Source organism: Saccoglossus kowalevskii, chromosome 12 (assembly GCF_978046115.1).
Source record: "Saccoglossus kowalevskii chromosome 12, keSacKowa6.1, whole genome shotgun sequence".
In the NCBI taxonomy this organism is placed as follows: domain Eukaryota; kingdom Metazoa; phylum Hemichordata; class Enteropneusta; family Harrimaniidae; genus Saccoglossus; species Saccoglossus kowalevskii.
The window spans coordinates 34894604-34913772 of NC_140652.1; the positions used below are offsets into that span (position 1 = coordinate 34894604).

The 19169-nt window shown below is 33.5% G+C and overlaps 1 protein-coding gene across 2 annotated transcripts; it reads left to right on the top strand.

The window, feature by feature from the left end:
- The first annotated feature begins 126 nt into the window (after positions 1-126).
- LOC102802849 (transmembrane protein 216-like) lies at positions 127-14647 on the top strand. 2 transcript variants are annotated; one of them, XM_085506245.1, is made up of 6 exons: positions 127-153; positions 1528-1544; positions 6092-6185; positions 8006-8098; positions 12474-12675; positions 13452-14647. In XM_085506245.1, exons 1-6 carry the CDS (start codon positions 132-134, stop codon positions 13468-13470), a joined length of 447 nt encoding a protein of 148 aa, XP_085362371.1. In that variant the 5' UTR covers positions 127-131; the 3' UTR covers positions 13471-14647. The 2 variants fall into 2 exon arrangements, with proteins under 2 accessions (XP_085362371.1, XP_077863530.1); XM_078007404.1 differs by lacking the exon at positions 8006-8098 and adding an exon at positions 8155-8247.
- Positions 14648-19169: the final 4522 nt, after the last annotated feature.

Sequence of the window (19169 nt, forward strand, 5' to 3'; positions counted from 1 at the left end):
AGATAACGAGCAATGGGGGTTGATTCTATTATTCTACGTAATTTCGGTATTATGAATGTCGAAATTTCTAAACAATAAAGACGTGGCAGTTCAACGACTCGGGTCAAAGGTTACAGGTTACACATTCCAATATGGCGGTCCAAGCGAACAGAGGTAAAGTTAAATTTGTTAAGATAACAATTAATTATATCTCATTATTTTAGGAAATTACACACAAAAATCCTGTCGTGTGAAAATCACATTACTCTAAATTTACAGCATGTTGTAAAATTGTTGCTTTACATACGTTATGATGATGTAATTTCGGTATGTTTTTGTCGTTTGTATTTGCAACGATCAACTCGATGTAAACACAACGGGTTGTTGGGTGAGAATTCAGGTGCATGGAAATTAGTCTGCCAATGAAATGCTGTTTATATTATCTGTGGTTGATACCCAAGTGTCTACTTTGCTCCTTGTGTTTTTGAGTAGCTTCCCTTGCGACACTGTCAAAAAACCTAAATGATTATATGGCCTTGGTCCAGCTCCTTTTGGTGCAGTAGGCGGGGGGGGGGGGGTCTGTTGATCTTCCGTTCAGATGTGACCTGGGTTAGAGCATGGAGGGTCTCTGGTAAGAGTGATAAATTTAATAGTTTACGATTCTAATTTACACATGGAGCATTTCCCAAATATTTTGATACTCTCGAAAGATAAAGATAAATTTTATTTGGTACGGAACAAATAAAATGCCATGACCAAGAGCAAGAGAGAAAAAATTACATAACTACTAAACTAAAATAAACTAAACTAAAAAGCTCTAAAATACTAAAAACACATTTGGCTAAGCCTGAATAGATAAATTTATCGGTACTTGAAAACATTTCTGCAAATAAATTCTCATCCCCTATGATTTCAAGATTTGGTGCATACATAAATAAAGTTGTAAAAAAATCAATTGAAATATACAACAGGTAGTACATGTACCAACGATACATTGTTAAATACAACAAATAGAATTAGAAGCTTGGGCCTAGCTTCAGTCTTCACATTTTCTATTTTCAATAAATCCATCCATATTTTTCAGATTACAATGTATGCAAATTAGGAAATGCTTTTTGAGGCTAACAACACGGCCAATTTCAAATCCAAATTGAATAAACATTGGACAGATACTACGTTGTACATGTATGGCATACAATGTAGGCCTAGCGGGACCCATCAAAACTAAAAATTCACTCTATACTCCATTCCACTAATAACACCTAGGTCCGATGCTACTGATATCTCATTATATTTTCAGATATACATTTTATGTATGCTATTGTATCACACAATTGGATATCATACACAACCTCTGGAAAAATAAATTGCTTTCTGTTAATTGGTCAATTTGAAAACTACCCATATTAGAATTTTACAATTTTTACAAATGACTTGCAATGCAATGCTGTCATTTTGTGTCACTCGCTGTCCTCATGTAGTACATATACAGATGTACATGTAGCATCGTAAATTTAATTTGTTTACAAGTTTTTTATTTTTTTTCAGGGAAAACACAAGCAATTGTATCCTTTTTCATTAACAAGTCTAGTATTTTGTTACTCATTTTAGTGTTTGGTTCAGCACTGTATTTGATTCCAATATACTAGTATATATATTCACCATCTTGGGACCTCCAGGTATACTGTAGTACAATAAGCAACTAAACAACCAAATGTTAGTGATAATATTTTCACTAATCATGTTCATTTCAGATCACAACAACATTCCTAAGCAAAAAATGTATGTGTTCATGTACAAAAATATGAAATGTACAACGTTATCACAGACTTGAGTAAAAAAAAATAGTCACTCCTGTTTTACCATTTTCTGTGTTTTCCTGAGCATGTGAATGTTTTTTAGATTTTCATGGTTAAGTTGAAAAATGTGACAAGATCAGCCTGTGTTGAGAGTATATTAGTGTACTGCCCAATAGGGTTTTAAAAAGGCTTCAGTCTTTCTTTTTAAAGTAAAGTGTTATTTATTCATTCTTGTATATAATCCATGTATCACCTGCAGCTGAAAAGAAGGCAATCATTACACCTAAACCTTTTCACCACCAGTTCCCTCTTTTCATAACAACTTCACAAATTAGTTTATAGTCTGCACTTTCCTTCTGAAAATTGGGAAATAATAACCCCAATTTTTTTTTTTTTGAGTAAAAACAGAAAATTTACTCAAATTTTGTCTGTTGGCTTAAAAATTAGGGTTCGTTTCCATTAATATTGAAGAATATTAGAAAAAGTACAGAATAATTTGGGTGAGAAAGTCTGGTGGTGAAAAGGTTAATCACTATTTTGGCACGGAAATGGCTCATACATTTTGTACCATATGAAATAAATAACAAATCTAGACTGAGGTATACATTTTTTGCCAAATTTTGTGGAAGATGGTATCCATTTATCATATTATGTCAAGGTAGTACCCCAAACCCTTCCCATGCCTACAACTTTAACCTATACCATATAAGGGTTCTCCACGGTTTGAAAATTAAACAGGGCGCGCCAATGTGAAGTGGGTGTGGCACATTTGTAACATGCATCATTGGCAAGGATGTTGAAAAATGGAAACCAAAAAATCTATTAATCTACATATCATTACATATGCATAATATATATTTATTATTACAAAATAAATGAGAATTTTGAAGAGCTATTATTAAGTAAACATCAGCATGTACAATCAGCTGATTTTAGCTGCATGATTCCTCAAGCGGCAACATCAGTTGTTTACAAGTAATGATCGCGTCCAGAAAAAGACGTAACAAGTTTGTTAATTTATTTTCCCAAATAGATACATACATGCTTTATTTAATTTTTAGCAAAAATTTATATTTATGATTTATATTTATTTGGACGAAGCAAAATAAAATGTATGATGTCGCACAAACGTTCGTAATTGGTTCATTAAAAAACTTGCATGAATGGCACTATAAAGCAAGATGATCAAATGAAATAAAATGTACACAATAGAAGATTTTCGATCTTCAGTTCACAGTTACTCTCAAAAATAATAGAATTAGGTATAAAAAACAAAATACATACTTAAAATAATAATTTTCATTCGAATTGAAAGTTTGTTAATGTCTGCTTCGTTGAAAACAGCTATGACCCGGAAACAGTTCATTTTACTGTGTGATACTATGTAACGATGCTTTTGATTGGCTAAAGCCACGCATTGACACGAAAAACAACCATTCAGAATATTTGTTCCAAGAAGAACACAAGTAAATTTATTTCCTTCACTTATGATGTGAGTTGAAAGCATTCTCTAAGACAGACCGGAAACGGAAACGAGACAAAAACAAAAGATTTTTCAAGTTAGCGTGGGGGAAATAAAGTTGCTAAGTATTATCGTCAGGGAAAGCTGTTGTTTAAGCTAGTCTGTGATTGGTTGCTGGCAATGTTTGGGGGATTTTGACCAGTTTGTGACGTAGGCTTGTCTTAGCCGCTTTATCAGGGTTTTTAAATCGTGATTTAAAGTGCCTGTGCAATGCCCACCCTCACGTTTCCCATTTTAGATCTGAGTCCCACTGAAAAGGGTAGTTATTGATTTTTTTGCTGCAAATGATTACTCGTATCCAAGTAAATTTGGGATATTTTTCGTGTTGTAGCCACGCCCACCTATCGTGAAACGGTCGACTGTTTCCGGATTTCCGACTCTCGCCGAAAGTGCGCCACCAAATGACAAAATGTGAGAGGAAGTCATACCCCTGAGCTGTAATAACACTGGTCGTTCAGTATACTTTTAAACGATATACATTTTTCGGTCGGCGTTTTTTCTTTTTTTTTGTCTATTTTCTTTTTTTTTTTGAGAGAGAGAGTTTTTAGATGTTGTGTTGTGGGCAGTTGCAGTGAAACGTATAGCCATAGTGTATGTATTCACACGTTTCTAATCGATCCGAAGGTGCGACATCACTTAACCTTAAACTTGGCGCAACACTTTTGAAAGAAATAGATTCCGGACCAGCCCATGATCACCAAGGCAGATTTCAGAAGAGAGAGAGACGTCCGGCAAGTGTTTCAAATCAGTTGACTTTTTTTGCGATTCTGATTATCGTTTTATAGAGACCATTTAGTCCCTGTTAAGTAAAAGGTAGCAACCATTTTGACAGTGACACGAAAACGAAGCGTCGGACAAACAGGAAATTACACAGCCCTTATACACTGCTAACTGTTTTCATTTTCGAAGGCTAAAAGTTTCTGAATTGTTTGGTAATTGGTGTTGAATGTCGAATTCACACCTCTGTTCTTTTTTACCTCCATGCTTGCAGCTTGATCTGCATAATAATTTATGAAATAAGAATCCGGGCTTGGTCAATGTGTTTCCACCAAATAAAGTTTTAATACAATGTTATAATTATGACAATCACGCCATGGATCAAGCTAACTCCAATCCACTCTGAATTTATCTGTATGTGTGTCGATCTCGATTATTTTTGTTATCCAATTAAACGCCGCTTTTAACGCACTTGCCCTCGCCGTGACCCGACGCGTTCACCTATTTCAACAAAATGTCAATTCATTTCCACGCGGCTGTCATTTATTTAGTAACTGTGATTTGTCGTTTTTTTAATTATTTTATAGTGATCACTATTAATAGTCTAATGTTTAGAATGTCAAAATATGTTCTCTTTTATTTTAATTTTGAAAGTTTTACTCAGACAATCGATGAAATAAAACAGTGTAGTGACGTGCCTAGTAACCTGCTAAATAACGAGATAATTCCGACGTCAAATTCTATTTTGTCCAGCAACAGTGTACAAACGTGCGCCGGTGTCGGTGACGATCACGTTGACCAGGTACACCAAAACGGACATATTTCGCATCTAACTCAACCCCATGCAACAAAAATTGATACTATGTGTTCATTGTGGTCCATTCTTCCTCGACGAACAAGTACATAAGCGACAATATAGTCAAAGACGAGAAAACTGCACAAGAAATTTGCCTTATTTACACGTATCGGCAATGCAAGCTGCCATGCGACTTCCCCTTCTGACGTCACAAGGGGAATTTCTGTATGCAAATGAGAAGCTAATGAGGAGCCTCGTTTTAAAATACACAAAAATAAAGTTGCCATAGACTGAGTTTAAAACACAATTTTTCACTTAAAAAAAATAATTCATGCTTAGAAACATAAAAATTAATAATATTTATGTATCAATTGATAATTTTAGGCGCAAAAATAGCAGCCATTTCACAGGCACTTTAAAGAAAATTCAACTTTAAATAGTGACATTTAAATATAAACATTTACACGTTCAAGCAAGCATTCGTGTGGACTTCTTGGTGATCAGCAATGTCTGTGATGGCACGTCGGCTGCGCTGGTCGTTTACCAATCATGCAAGTGCATAGCTGCCTTTGTTCCACTCGGCGGTGATGATGTTGCCGCTACAAGTCACGGCGTGAGCTTGGTTTTAACCTCCATGGTTTTAACCATAGACCTTATGTTTTAACAAATGGTTTTACCAATAACAATTTTATATATTTGACGTCACCCTGGCAGTAAAAATGTGGGTACGGTAATGCACTTTTCTAGGCCACATGTTCATTTTTAATTGTGTTGAAACAACTTTTTGTTCGGTGGTGTTATCACCTCATGGTGACCTGCTACGATAACAAGCCGGAATTTTCACAGTTGCGCCTTAAAACAATGAACCAGTTACCCTGAGCACGATGAATCATTTCGGAAGACAATGAGTGTTGGCTTGTTTTGTAAACAATTCTTTGTCTGGGACCATGCAGGGCGCACAGGAAATATAACAGGGCGCTGACAATTTAAACAGATGGCCAATTTCAGATAACAGGGCGCGGCGCCCTGTTAAAACCCCTCGTGGAGAACACTGCATACATCCAAAATGACTTAATTTGAGCATAGAAACTTCCACCTTTACCACCATGTGATACTAATACATGTACTAGTACCATATCTCATTTGTACATGATTAACTCATCGTGAAGGTCTCAGATTAAACTATGGAAGTAAAATTAAAGTGATAATTGTCTTTAAGCCAGTCACATTAATTACATGTTGATCATGAAATCTCCTTTATCCTTGACTGTAACATAGCTATCATCTCTTCCGTTACAAATTTTATTTTATTTAAATGGTTGGTATTATGTTGCATTCTGGGTATGTGAAGCATTGATTTTCATCTATAAAGGTCAGTGTAATTATTGCTGTTATTATTCATATTAATAATCTTATTTACAGGTTGATGCTTTGGTATAGAAATGCACAGTCACAACATTGGTTGTGTTGTAAATCAATCATCATTTAGAATATAACAAATGTTTTGAATGATTACAAGACACTCATTAACCATCTACAATCTCAACATAGTAGAGTATTGTAAAAAAAAAAAAATGCCAGGATCCCTCACAAGTGGCAGAGAAATGTGTTTACTGTCAAGCATGTATGTGCCAAACTTACGGTACCCTATTTTCTTCTTATTGACTTTCACTAAGTTTCCTGGGTCATATTGCATATCAAGTGGCTTTTTCTTGAAACTTGAAAGACAATGGCAACTGCATCAGAAGAAATATACTCTGGTAGAATGTAATTGTACAAGAAATATTACCAAGATATTTTGCTTTTATGTTAAAGCAGACATTTCAGTGAGCATATAATATGCTTGTAGAATACAGATTAAATGATATTAAGAAATTTCAGGTGCCTTTTCCATGAACCTACTAAGATTAATCAAAACTCTAAAAGGGCTGCAGGCATCATCAATAAATTATCAACCGAGTAGGAGACAATACTATAGAAAGTCATCAATGTCAGTGCTATAGACCAAGTCAGAATCCACTCCACTCCAGTGAAAAATTCACCTAAGGGATTCGATGTATATAGAGGTGTATTTTGTTTATGACCAAGATCAAATCAAACAACATTAATTTTTTATGAGACTTACAATGTTCTTAAATATTCGTGTCTCACAATCCATCCATGACAAGTGAAAAAGGATGATAACAAAACTACAACCAAACCAAAGGGATAAATGAATTGCAGCAAGTTTAAATTTCAACCTTATCTGGTGTAAACAGACAACTTGACAAACTTTGTTTTGAATAATCAATACTCCTCAAAGTTCCAATTGATCAAAACATGTGGATGCGGCTCTCCAAGTTTTCCTTTTAGTGCTTCAACCTTATCTGTTTGGCATGTCAGTCAATGTTTTCATTTAAAAGTTTCTTACTTGTAGCAAGAAATCCTTTTCTTAGTCCATTGGGTTGGGGTGGTCCTGATTTTTTTTTCCTGAACAGTTATTCAATATACCACCACAGATTTGTAGCTACAGGTAACACATTATACATGTAAGGCATATTAAAATTCTGTCTTCTTGTTATATTTGGATAGTACAAATGTAACAGTACACTTCCTGTAATCTTTTCTCCTGCCACCAACAGCAATAATTTTTTCAAAATCTTCATGTTCAGTGTTAGTGTACGTCTGTGGAGTTATCTTACCGAAAAATGTATGTTTTTGTACTTACTGATATACTCTGTATTCATACAGAGACATGCGCTTTCAACCTCAATTCAATACATTGTACCAATACACAATGCAATACAATTACGTGTAATGATCACATGCCGCTATTAGACCATCTCATGTGTCTAATTTGTTTATTTTCCACAAATATATTAATCAATAGCTGTGGGCTTTAAGCTCTCACTTTTGTCATTTGTTAAAACGTCTTTCCACAAAAACCATCATCATACACTTACATTTTATTCTTGTGAGAGATAATGATATTACTACAAATCAATATGCATGTTTTATCACCAGGTGGTAGAAATTCCTAATCTACTGGGATTATATAATGCAACACATCATTGGATATACCAAACATTGTATCATAAGTCAGTGTTGTCTGTCATTTTGTGTAAATATGATTTAATCGCTCAGTTTTGTCATGTCATCTTTTATTATTTCCCTGTATCTTTCATGTTTGTCATTGTACATCATTGTCACTAGGTCAGCTTTTTCCATATCCACAATCCAACATAGAAGGTGAGGTGTGTCTACTCTTTCTAATTATTGGAGTGGAGTCTATAAGACAGGTACTTGGTGAGTATTATTCACATCTCAATTTCTCTTTCTTTATTTGCTGCTGCAATATTCAGGAAATGTTTTACCTTACCCAACGGTTAACTTAGTTGTTGAGTGGATTCTGCTTGTTTTAATGGCTATTTTAGAAGCCTGTAGGTTGTTCATGGGTAAGTTGGCTTTCCATGAATCATTATGTGTCAGGTTTAAATAAATAAAATTGTTTGTTTCAAGTTAAAAAATCATTCAATGCTTGCTATTTTATGATAATTTATTTTCATTATTTGTTTTGTTTACTCTCTGTTCATTCTCCAGAATAAGTTCCTTTTGTACCCCCATCCCTAATCCTAACCCTAACCCAACCCCTACCCTCCAGCACTCCCCATTTAATTGTACATGCCCCTCTTAAGGACATCTATATTTATCTAGAGGGGGCATATACAAATGAATTAGGTAACTGGGAGTTAGGGTTAGGTATGGGGGTACAAAAGGAACTCTTGCCCATTCTCCAAGCACTGGCTGAGTGAGTGTGCAATAAGTCTCTGTCACAGGTAAACTTGAATGTTCAAATATTTGGTGAATGCTTGAAAAACCTTAAAGATGAAACAGATCATTATTACCTCACTTAAAGCGGGAGGCTTGTCACCTGCGCACGCGCGGGAATTGAGTCCCAAGCGACGATAACAACACACGATAAAAACGGAAAGGCTCATTGGTAGATGCTTGTTTGTAAACAATGACACGCAATGGCCACCTGATGCATGCGCAGGTGACGACTCCCTCGCTTTAACCAGAAAATATTTTTTTCTGCTTTGTTTTCTACAATTATTACATTCGTTTGGAACTGTTAAGCCAATTATTGCATTCATGTATTTTTAGAACTCAACATTTCATGGAAATTGTACTCAATAGGAAACCTATCAATTGGTTTTGGCAATGTTTTAGTAGCTGCTTATGACATTTCCTCAATTTGTTTTTCATTTTTTTATATAAAATACTAAATTATCAATATAGCACATTTGAAATGAATGCACATTTTCATAGATTTCAGTGTAAAATGTTATCTGTGTCAGAGACTAATGTCGTCGCAAGCATGCCACCAACTTCAATAACCAGTCTATGCATAGAAAATGCTCTCTGGTCAGAACTGCTATTTTTAATTAATTTTGATCAGAAGGCTACAATCTGTATTTTTGCCAAGATTTGCCATTGTGACATCTGTATACTATGCTGTTTTATTAAATGAAAATTCAGTGCTTTGTAACAATAAGCATGCACTGTTTTAAATTTCCTTACCCTCATCTGGTCATCATAACCCTCATCGTAAAAGTTCATTATGCTGGCAGGATTAGGGTTAATGTTTTGTTAGTGCTTTAAATTCAAGCCCTACTTAGTGTTCATACTTGATCTGCATACTAATACATAGAGGATCATTTTTATAGTGAGATTCCAATGGTGGGTCACTGTCTAAATTTGAATAAACATGGAATAAAATGTTCTGACTAGTAACAGATGTTAGAGGTAATACAGGATACAGATACAAACATCTGATGAGTGCTTTAGGGGAAACGTGATGTTTTTTTGCCTGAAATGTTGCTGCATTAGTTGAGTGTTATATAATCAATGTGTTAATGTATTAGTGTTATATGAAGCTTGTTATTAATTGTATAATGCATGCATGTTATTATATGGTTACTGTATAATACTTTATTTTAGCTGGAATTAATTTTTCGCTGAATAGACTTTTTTGGTGTTTTGTATGGAATTTATTTTCACTGATTTTTGACGAGTTGAATGTAAAATATACGAAAAAAAGTATTCACTGGATTTTATTTTCACTGAATCATTCTTTCATCGAAAAGTAATTCCAAACGAAAATCAGGTATTCCACAGTATTTATTATATGGTATAATAATATGGTTTATATGGTAACAGGGATAAGCAAATTAGTACATGTAGTATAATACGATATGTTTGTTCTATTAGAAGTGCACATATTGAAAACTGGATCATATAAGGGACGACGTCAAAAGATCGATGTCGAATAAAAAACTTATTTGCTTTAGTGGGGGGGGGGGGGTTTGACCTCAAAAAATTTCCATCCTACAAAAACGATTTTATTTATTATAGTCAAAAAAATCTTGGAGTATTTGTAGTTCGTTTTTTTCTATCCAATCATGGACAAAAATAACAGAAATAACATAAATAAAAATAACATCCAAGACAAGAAAATGGTTTGGTTCGAGTGTAAATATGTCAAATGAGGATAATTTCAGGGCATGGACCTAAAGCATATGCAGAACCCAGAAAAGTAGTTTGCGCATACGTATATTCCCCTTCATTATTTCCTCTTTAAGGGATGGTGAATGTAGTCTTGACGCCATGATCAATATTTATCAATTAAGTTTCAGTGGGGGAGGTTTGGGAAAAAACTAAAGGAATTAAGTTTTTTTATCCTACATTGAACATTTGATGTTGTCTCTAAGCACATGAACCATTGTGTAGCTTAAAATGCATCATTGCAGCCCATGATTGTGTTATTTATATATACATGTAAATTGTACCATTGCATGTTATACACTTATTAAAAATGTGACTTTTTTACATTTTTCATAATGCCTGTATTGAAATGCAGAATTGAACAACTACATACTAGTATTAGCTCTGCTGTTGACAGATTTCAATCATTTGTCAGAACGGAGCTTTTCATATTACTGGTACTGATTGTTCGTCGTCTTCAACTTTACATTTTGGACTACTTCTTAAAAACCGCCAATTGTATGAGTATGGATTTCATACTTACAACAAATGTACCTTGAGTGGTTCTATCACATTTATTAATAAGCAAAAGTTTGATTCTAGTAAATATTTTTGTAATTTTTGACTTTTTCTTAGAATGACTTTTCTACGTGCAATGCTTTGATTTCTTGATTTTTAACAAGCCAGAGTGGATTGAAATATAGGTACCTTAGATGGGCTTCTGTCAGATTGATTTGATACATTATTCAGTCAGAGGATTAGTGGACAGTCTACTATTATTTTAGGCAAGTCAGAGAAAAACACAAAATTTGGTAGCATTTTATTGGGTTCTGAACACTGATATGCTCTGATTTATGATTGCGTATGTCAATAACAAATTTGAGAGATGATCAGTTTGCTAAATACTAATTTCACTAATGAATATGTTGATTGACAGAAACAACATAATTTCTTCCCCGGAGAAATTTTTCAGTTGTTCATAATATAATTGCTGTTAACCATGGTTCAAATTACAAACAGTTCAATTCTCCTATATCTTATTTTACCAAAAGTTCATCTCTTAATTACTACAGTACACTTCTATAAGTACAAATTAGTTATTTATTACATAAATTTTGAGACATTGTATTGAATACTAGCAAAGCAAGTACTTTGATTTCTTTTCACTGTTTAGATTTTTCCGGTATATTCGCTGTTTAAAGTTGATAATATTTTATACTAGTTACATGTACCATAGCTGAAATAACATTATCTTTGGAAATGCTATATAATTTAATATATTCTCCCAGACAGAACATTTATTATTGAAATGCTGTCTAATCCCCCTTTGATATTCCCCGGACAGAATATATATTATTAAAATGCTGCCTAATGCCATGTAATTAATATACATACATGTACCGACCGTAACAATAAAAGCTATAAATCTGATATTTTAATTGTATCATTAACGATAAAGATTTATCAAAGTAGTCTGATATTGTATTATTATGCATTGATGTGACACATGATCATTAATAGGTTAGTTGGATATCATTTTATGTCTGATATATATGGCCTCAGGGAATGTCAGAACAGGTGATACATTATCCAAAATTCCCCATGGTAACCACTGTGATCTCTTGGTCAATTGACCTGCAGTTCTAATCCTTAATATGGAAATTTTATACATTGCTAGTCATTCTGGCTGATTTACAGTAATCTCAGAAGTTTTGATTTATTTTAACCAGAAATTAAAACAGTTTGTTAAAGGGCTCACATTCAGAGGAGCTTTGCATCCAATCTGCAGATTCAAAATAGAAATTTAATAATTACCAGGAGTCAGAGTCAGAAAAATATTCTCATCTTATCTGTGTTATTTTCTTCTAAGTATATAAAACCATGGTATTGCTAGAATGAATTGTTTTCATTAACTAAGCAGTCAAAGCCAAAGATTGGGTATATGCACATGTAAACAACACCTAGACAGCTGACTATGTACATGTAAACAACACCTAGACAGCTAGAAATTATTTTTTCTATTTATTTGCTTGCTACTTCATATTACATGACATAAATTGTAGTACCATATAGCTCAGTAATGCATCCATTTAAATATATTTTATCTTAATAAAAGGTGCATTTTTTGTGTTTGTAGGTAAGAAAGGCAATCTGACAGAGAGAACTATATCATTATTGTTATCTGTGGTGTTAAGTCTACCAATGATATTTGCACATGTCTACCTTTTGATCTGGCAGACCTACGTACTCAGAGCTGAAATCATATTGAATTCTATCCAATTAGTGTTCCTGGGATTAGAGTTGGTCTTTTCTATCATCGCTATCATTACCTTTGCACGGTGAGTCACATGTCAGTTCTTATAATTAGATTTGGTCTTTTCTATCATCGCTATCATTACCTTTGCACGGTGAGTCACATGTCAGTTCTGAGTATCATGAATAAGAGTGTGTGTGTTCAACTTGAAAATTGTCATTTAATGTCAGGAGAATGAAAAATATCAACAACAAATTTTAAATAATTTATCAGCTACTATAAAACCATACACAAATGACACTCATATTGTGATCGGTTGTTGTCTTCCCTACTTTAACAGTAAACCTTACTAGCAAAGGAACAGTGCAATGTTTCATCATAATAGCTAAATTACATTTAGATAAATGTATGCTCTGTTATTGGGGCAATTAGAAGGGTTCTTTCTTCTTCTTGGTGATGTGTAATTAATTGTTGTTGCTATCTACTTGAAATATTTAATAAATCTAGGTCTTTTTACTTACGAGTTAGCCCTATCTAAATTATATAGGTAACATAATTCAAAATAGTTTCCATAACATAAATAGTTTCAATACTGTGGATTTCTTTATTGTAGTTTGAATTAAAAAAAAGAGAAAATTGGAACCTAGCATGTAATTTTTACATCATCATACATAATGTAAACAAGTTTTTTCACTGATTAACAAAACTCCTCAATGAAAACTGAAAATGAATACCAGGTGAAAATAAATTATTCAAAAGTATGTTCTTCATATTGAGTGAATCTGTCTGGGTATGTGTGACTATTCCATGCCTGATCTGTGTTTCTTTTCTTATTCAGATTTTCTGTCTTTTGTTTTACAGAGCTGATACTTACAGTTAAACAAGATTTGGTCTGATTGCTCTTATTTATACATGCGACTGTAAATATGTTTTGATAAAAGTACATCATTTGTAAATAGTTGGTATTTTTTATGGAAACAGGACAATGTTAAAACAGATTTAGAGATATGTCAACTATCACAATGACAAAGTAAATGAATGCAAACATTCAGTGTATCGGCTGCTGATACAAATAATGTCATTTGTATATCGTTTAGTTTGGCACACAAACCGATGATGTCATCATTTAATGGAGTATAACAGAACTGATGATGTCATTGTTTTGTGGGACAGCACATAAAATAACTTTAAATATTTTACAAATAAACTGATTAGACAGTAGTTTGTAAATACCGTTAGATTAGCGATTTATTTAATCCTCAATAACAATTGATTCAATTTAATTATAATGTTATCCTTTTTACCACCAGTTCTCACTTTTCATGACAAATTCACAAAATAGTCCTGTTTATATTCTGCACTTTCCATAGATTATTAGAACAAAATAGCCAAATATTTTGAGAAAAAAATGAAAATTGACTCAAATTTTGCCTGTTGGCTTTAAAAGTAGGGTTCAATTCCAGAAATATTGAAGAATATAACAAAAAGTACAGAAAAAGTTTGGCAAGAAAGTCTGGTTGTGAAAAGGTTAATAAATAAGAACAAGTTAATTTATGGATAAGCAGTTATTGAAAGTAGTGCAATTTTCCATCAATCAATATTATCATATTTGATAAAACTCAGCAGAACTACATCATTGTAAAGGTAAATAATTTATAAAGATAGTTTTCACCACATTAAGTAAAATTAGGGTTTGAATTCTTGATGTACAAATGTATAAACAATGTATTACTTTGCCCCTACTGTAAAAAGCTGTATTAGAAGCAACGACTTCTAATTAAATTGTCAAAGGCTTGGAATGTATGAAAATTACTTAATATCACATGGTTACTCATTGGAAATCTTTTAACCATGCAATTCTCATTTGATTATGGCAATGAATTTATATTTTATCATTCTGTTTAATCAATCTAGCGCCCTCTATAGTTTAGAATGTATAATATCACATAATTTTACATTTGCATCTTCATACCTATTTTTAAGATTGAAAATAATTTATTATGAATTATCGGAAAATAAAAATTGGATTATTGATTAAATACATTATTTTAAAAAAACTCTTGGCTTGTTACATGTACATGTATGTTTACACCACACACTTTATTCTATTACAGTGTTAGATTGTATTATACTTGTGATGTAGTTAATGTATGTTAATTCCATCAAGGTGCATCCTGAGAACATGCATGATGCATTACTTTATTCATGGGGGCAGTTTTTTTAGCCAGCAACCTATCTGCCTGTCATTTTAGCCAGCCACCCGTCTGCCTGTCATTTTAGCCTTGCTGCAATTTATCAGTACTTGGTTCATAATACCTAAAATAAGGGTGAATCTAAGCAATTATCTCAGTGCATATTCTTTCAAAAAAATTGTCACAAATAGTATAAAATTGGCTGTATCATGGTGATCCGAGAGTGCATATTCATATATTAAATATTTCACTCTAAATGGCCACTGAGACCCCCCCCCCATGTGTAGTGTTCCATTCCTTAGCGTCATCACGCCTTCTGTTTTACTCATCTATGTGACCATTGTATTTAAAACAGTGGACAAGATAGCCATAATAAATAACATGCTATGGTTGAGAAACAAAAAAATCACGTGACTTTACCGCTCTCGACAAGATCTCTGGAGCCATTTATGAATATGATATGTTTTTGTCTGGACGCTCATTAAATATTTTTACCTGCAAAGTACGAGTTGCTTGGAACAGTAGACAAACCTTTTATAAATTCAGAAGAGATTGTCTTAAAGGTAGACGGGGAAAATAAACTTAAATGCATTGTAAACAAATATTAATAGGAAATCCCTCACAAGAAAAGGTCACCGTCTTACCGACAATTACGAAATTCTATTATGAAAATACTTGAAATTCAAATTACAACCCATTATAATTATAGGAATTATCTCTTAGTGAAACATTAATTTTATTATAAATGATAATGTTTAACCGATTTAGGGTATAAAACTTACAAGTCAACTTGTTTCATAGTATTCCTACTGTTTGTTTTTGTTTTGTTTTTGAAAACGACAAATGGCTAAAATATGAAATAGTAATTGTATAATGAAAGTTGCTTAATTTTTCTCGCTCTTCCACATTTTTGCTATTATCAGGTTTTTATTTTTGCAAAAAAAAACAAAGACTTTGAAGCAAGTCCAGGTGAAAGTGTAATCTCGAGAGCTGTCACATTATATTTCGAAACAAAAAATCCTGAAAGTAATAAAATATAAAGTCGTGATTGTCTACAATAATGGTTATAGACGTGTATCTATGTGGTTGTGCGTAATGGACTGCAATCAACTCATGTATTACATTTTTATCAATATATGTGTCTTTGAAGTTATAATTGTCTTATATTTTTGCTTCAGATACATTGCATTACTTAAAGCGTCTAATTGTTTTAAACTACAATTACAATTCATCGCTCACTGTTGTAAGTTTCTGTATATTAATATTATTTGTATAAGCACAAATAAAACCATACATGCAAAAGCATTAAAATTAAACAAACAAAAACAAATGTTTTATATTTGTAATTGCATTTCATCAGCGACATCTTCGGCAGCTCTGTGCGCAACCTGGAGTTTTAACTTTGTCATGCAACACGTGTTCAAAATACGCGTGTTGTATATGTCGCCATTGGCCCTATATCGAACACGACGCGGTGCGAAAAATCTAGCGTTTTAATGTATTGTCTAATTTCAATTCCTGTTATACATTACTTTTTATGACCTCATTTCACAACAACTCTACGTTATTTCGCATAATACTGGATAACACGACATTGATAGATGTGTGGCACATGAAAATATCTGCTTACAACTGGTTTTTAATCCGTGTCTAAAACGTGCACAAAATGGTCACGTTTTAGACACAGCTTATCAGCCACCTCAAGTGCCAAATCCATGAAATAAACAGTAAATGCCAATAGAGTAGGTGTTAAAAATTGATGCCACGGCCATGTATTTAAAATGCGAGCGATATTTCTGGGTTCACGCGGTCGAAAAATAAAGCGGAAATTATCCAACAAGCGGTTGCAAAATTGAGTGAAAAAATGATCGAAAAGGAGAAGTGAGCAGGAGGTTGGGTGAAATTATTGCAGTACATTCAGGTTCTTCGTAAAAATACGATCGGCCAAGATCTATCATTCTGAAGCACGCCGATGACAGAAAAAATGTAGTTTTGAATATTTACACCGTTCGTATTTTTTAAATGAGCCAAACAAAATTGTATGATCGTTTTGCAAGTTTTAACGGCTACGTTCTGTTGAAGTTATCAGACTTCACGAGTTATTACCGAAGATAATGTACAAATCGGAAAAAGCCAAAAAACAACAATAATATTGATTATGTGAGACTGATTAGCAGTCATGTAGGTCCAATCCGCACTGTTGTATCGTCTATTCCGTCAACGAAACGTTACAACCCGGACCGACGATGCTCGACGATTATTATTGCAAATGTCATTTATTTCTCTCTGGTCAATGATTCCAGAATCAATTGGGTATTGGTACGTTATTTTAGAATGATTTACACTTGGTTTCACGTGATAGTTAGTCTGATTTATCATATAGCATTACAAACAGGAAAACCTCGGCATGGGTCAGAGTACTAGTATACCTTGTTTTGATGAATGGTCTGGGTGTGGCTTGTGGGTAAGAAAAGACAATGGATTTCGATGAAGTTGTGATTATTTAGATTTTTGACAACGGATTTTTACTATTGAAATGAAATTATCACGTCTAATTGTTAATACGTGAAGTGATGTTAAAAAACATAAGTTTTTTATTGTTCATAGTCTTGCGTACACCGCAACAACAAAAGATTACTTTTCAACACAGATCTCCAGTCAAGAGAGTGGCTTTTGGACGTATTCCTGGACATGGAGGTATAAACAGATACCTCCATGCCCTGGAGTAAAACAGGGCCCAAATTGATAGGGAGTAAAAGACAGAATTGGAAGAGCTGCCCATGCATCGACCAATCACACAAGAGCTCACAAACACCAATGAAATATTTGGGTTTGGCACTAAAAACAATGGAACATTATAGGCTTAAAGTTGGATTTAGATCTAAACCCCTCTTGGCAGAGTTATAAGCAGAAATTTTCATGTGTGTTTTCAGAGGTCGCGGTTGAAAAATGTGTTTTGCTGATACTAAACGTTTTGCTATTTCTTATTGTCGGTGAAAATATTCTTGTTTTTCTTAAAAATATGTGTTTTTGCGAAAAAAGACATACACAACCCATACAACGTCTCTTGTTCATGTCTATCAACATTTTGTCATACTAGGAAAATACCTGTGCCAAGTTTTTATTCTGCGTGGCTCTGTTCTCTAGTAATTAGTGTTCAAAGCGGTGACAACGACTTTAACACGTCAGGAATACTTCCGCCCCAACATAAAATGGTACGTTATTGTAGAAATATATCATGAAATGCGTTTGAGAATTGGAGAGTTGCTATCGGACCTGCAATAAGTTGTGAACATAATGGTAAACTAGAAAGGTAAAATATTTACAATTTGTTTCTAATAAACCCTCGTTTCTAATAAAAGCATAAATCACATTATTCGACGCTCAACAGTGTCGGCGACCTTCGAACATTCTATAAATGCACAATAAAGTTTCCCGCGTTTATAAATATTGTCGAACAAAAATACTGTGCCTCATCGATATTCTTAGGACATTCTGCCCAAAAGACAAGACGATTATTTAAGATGGAAGTGGCCGAACCATTCAGGTGAGGACATACCTGAATCAAAACACTTTAGGATATGGAACGATAACGGGTGAAACAGAGTAAAATAAATCGCCTAATAAAAAATCGGGACCGGCTGATTTTACTTTTTTAAGTTTGGAGATTGTATAAAAAAAAATTATCCTGACTAGTTATATTATATCATTATATCCGTTGAAAAACATAATACAACTTTTCGGAAAAGGGAAACATGTTTTATATATATATATATGAATATTACTAATCACGTGATTTGATAATATTACAGATGGTGGAATTAGATTTGAAATGTCTCACCCTGTTTCAACATTGTTTTGAATCATTGACCGAAGTTGCTAATTTCTATTTTTTCCGCATCAAAAACGCACGTTTTTATTCTGAAAAACTATAAGCTTTAAATTCAGATAACAGGGCCTTGTACGCATTTAAATTCAGATAACAGGGCCTTGTACGCATTTAGTGAACTTACATTATTATAATAACACATATTCCTTTAATCGTTAGTACTTCTCACACTCATTACCAAACCGAGCTGACTGATTGTTTCCGTCGATATGCAATATTTCTTGGAAGCAGTCTCAAAAGACGGGCTTATCTCTTCAGTAAAACAGTAACAGTATTCCGGTCACTAATAAAATGTTCTAATTCCTTAGTTTTCATCTTCATCGTGGAAGATGTTTATTATTATCATTCTGTGCTCAAGAAAACTTACTTATAACATGCTGTGATATAGCTGCAGTGGAAATCGTGTTACCGATGACGATACTTAGAAATGTATTCATAATTACAGACAACGGAAAAGCGTACTCCAACTTAAAATATTTATACTCTAGACAATCATAA

Bases quoted from the DNA above. Each gene is read 5' to 3' on its own strand.
- LOC102802849 (XM_085506245.1), top strand. From the start codon at position 132: ATGGCGGTCCAAGCGAACAGAG. The intron at 6,186-8,005 runs GTCAGTGTAATT...CATTGTCACTAG, and splicing joins ATTGATTTTCATCTATAAAG to GTCAGCTTTTTCCATATCCA. The intron at 8,099-12,473 runs GTGAGTATTATT...TTGTGTTTGTAG, and splicing joins GTCTATAAGACAGGTACTTG to GTAAGAAAGGCAATCTGACA.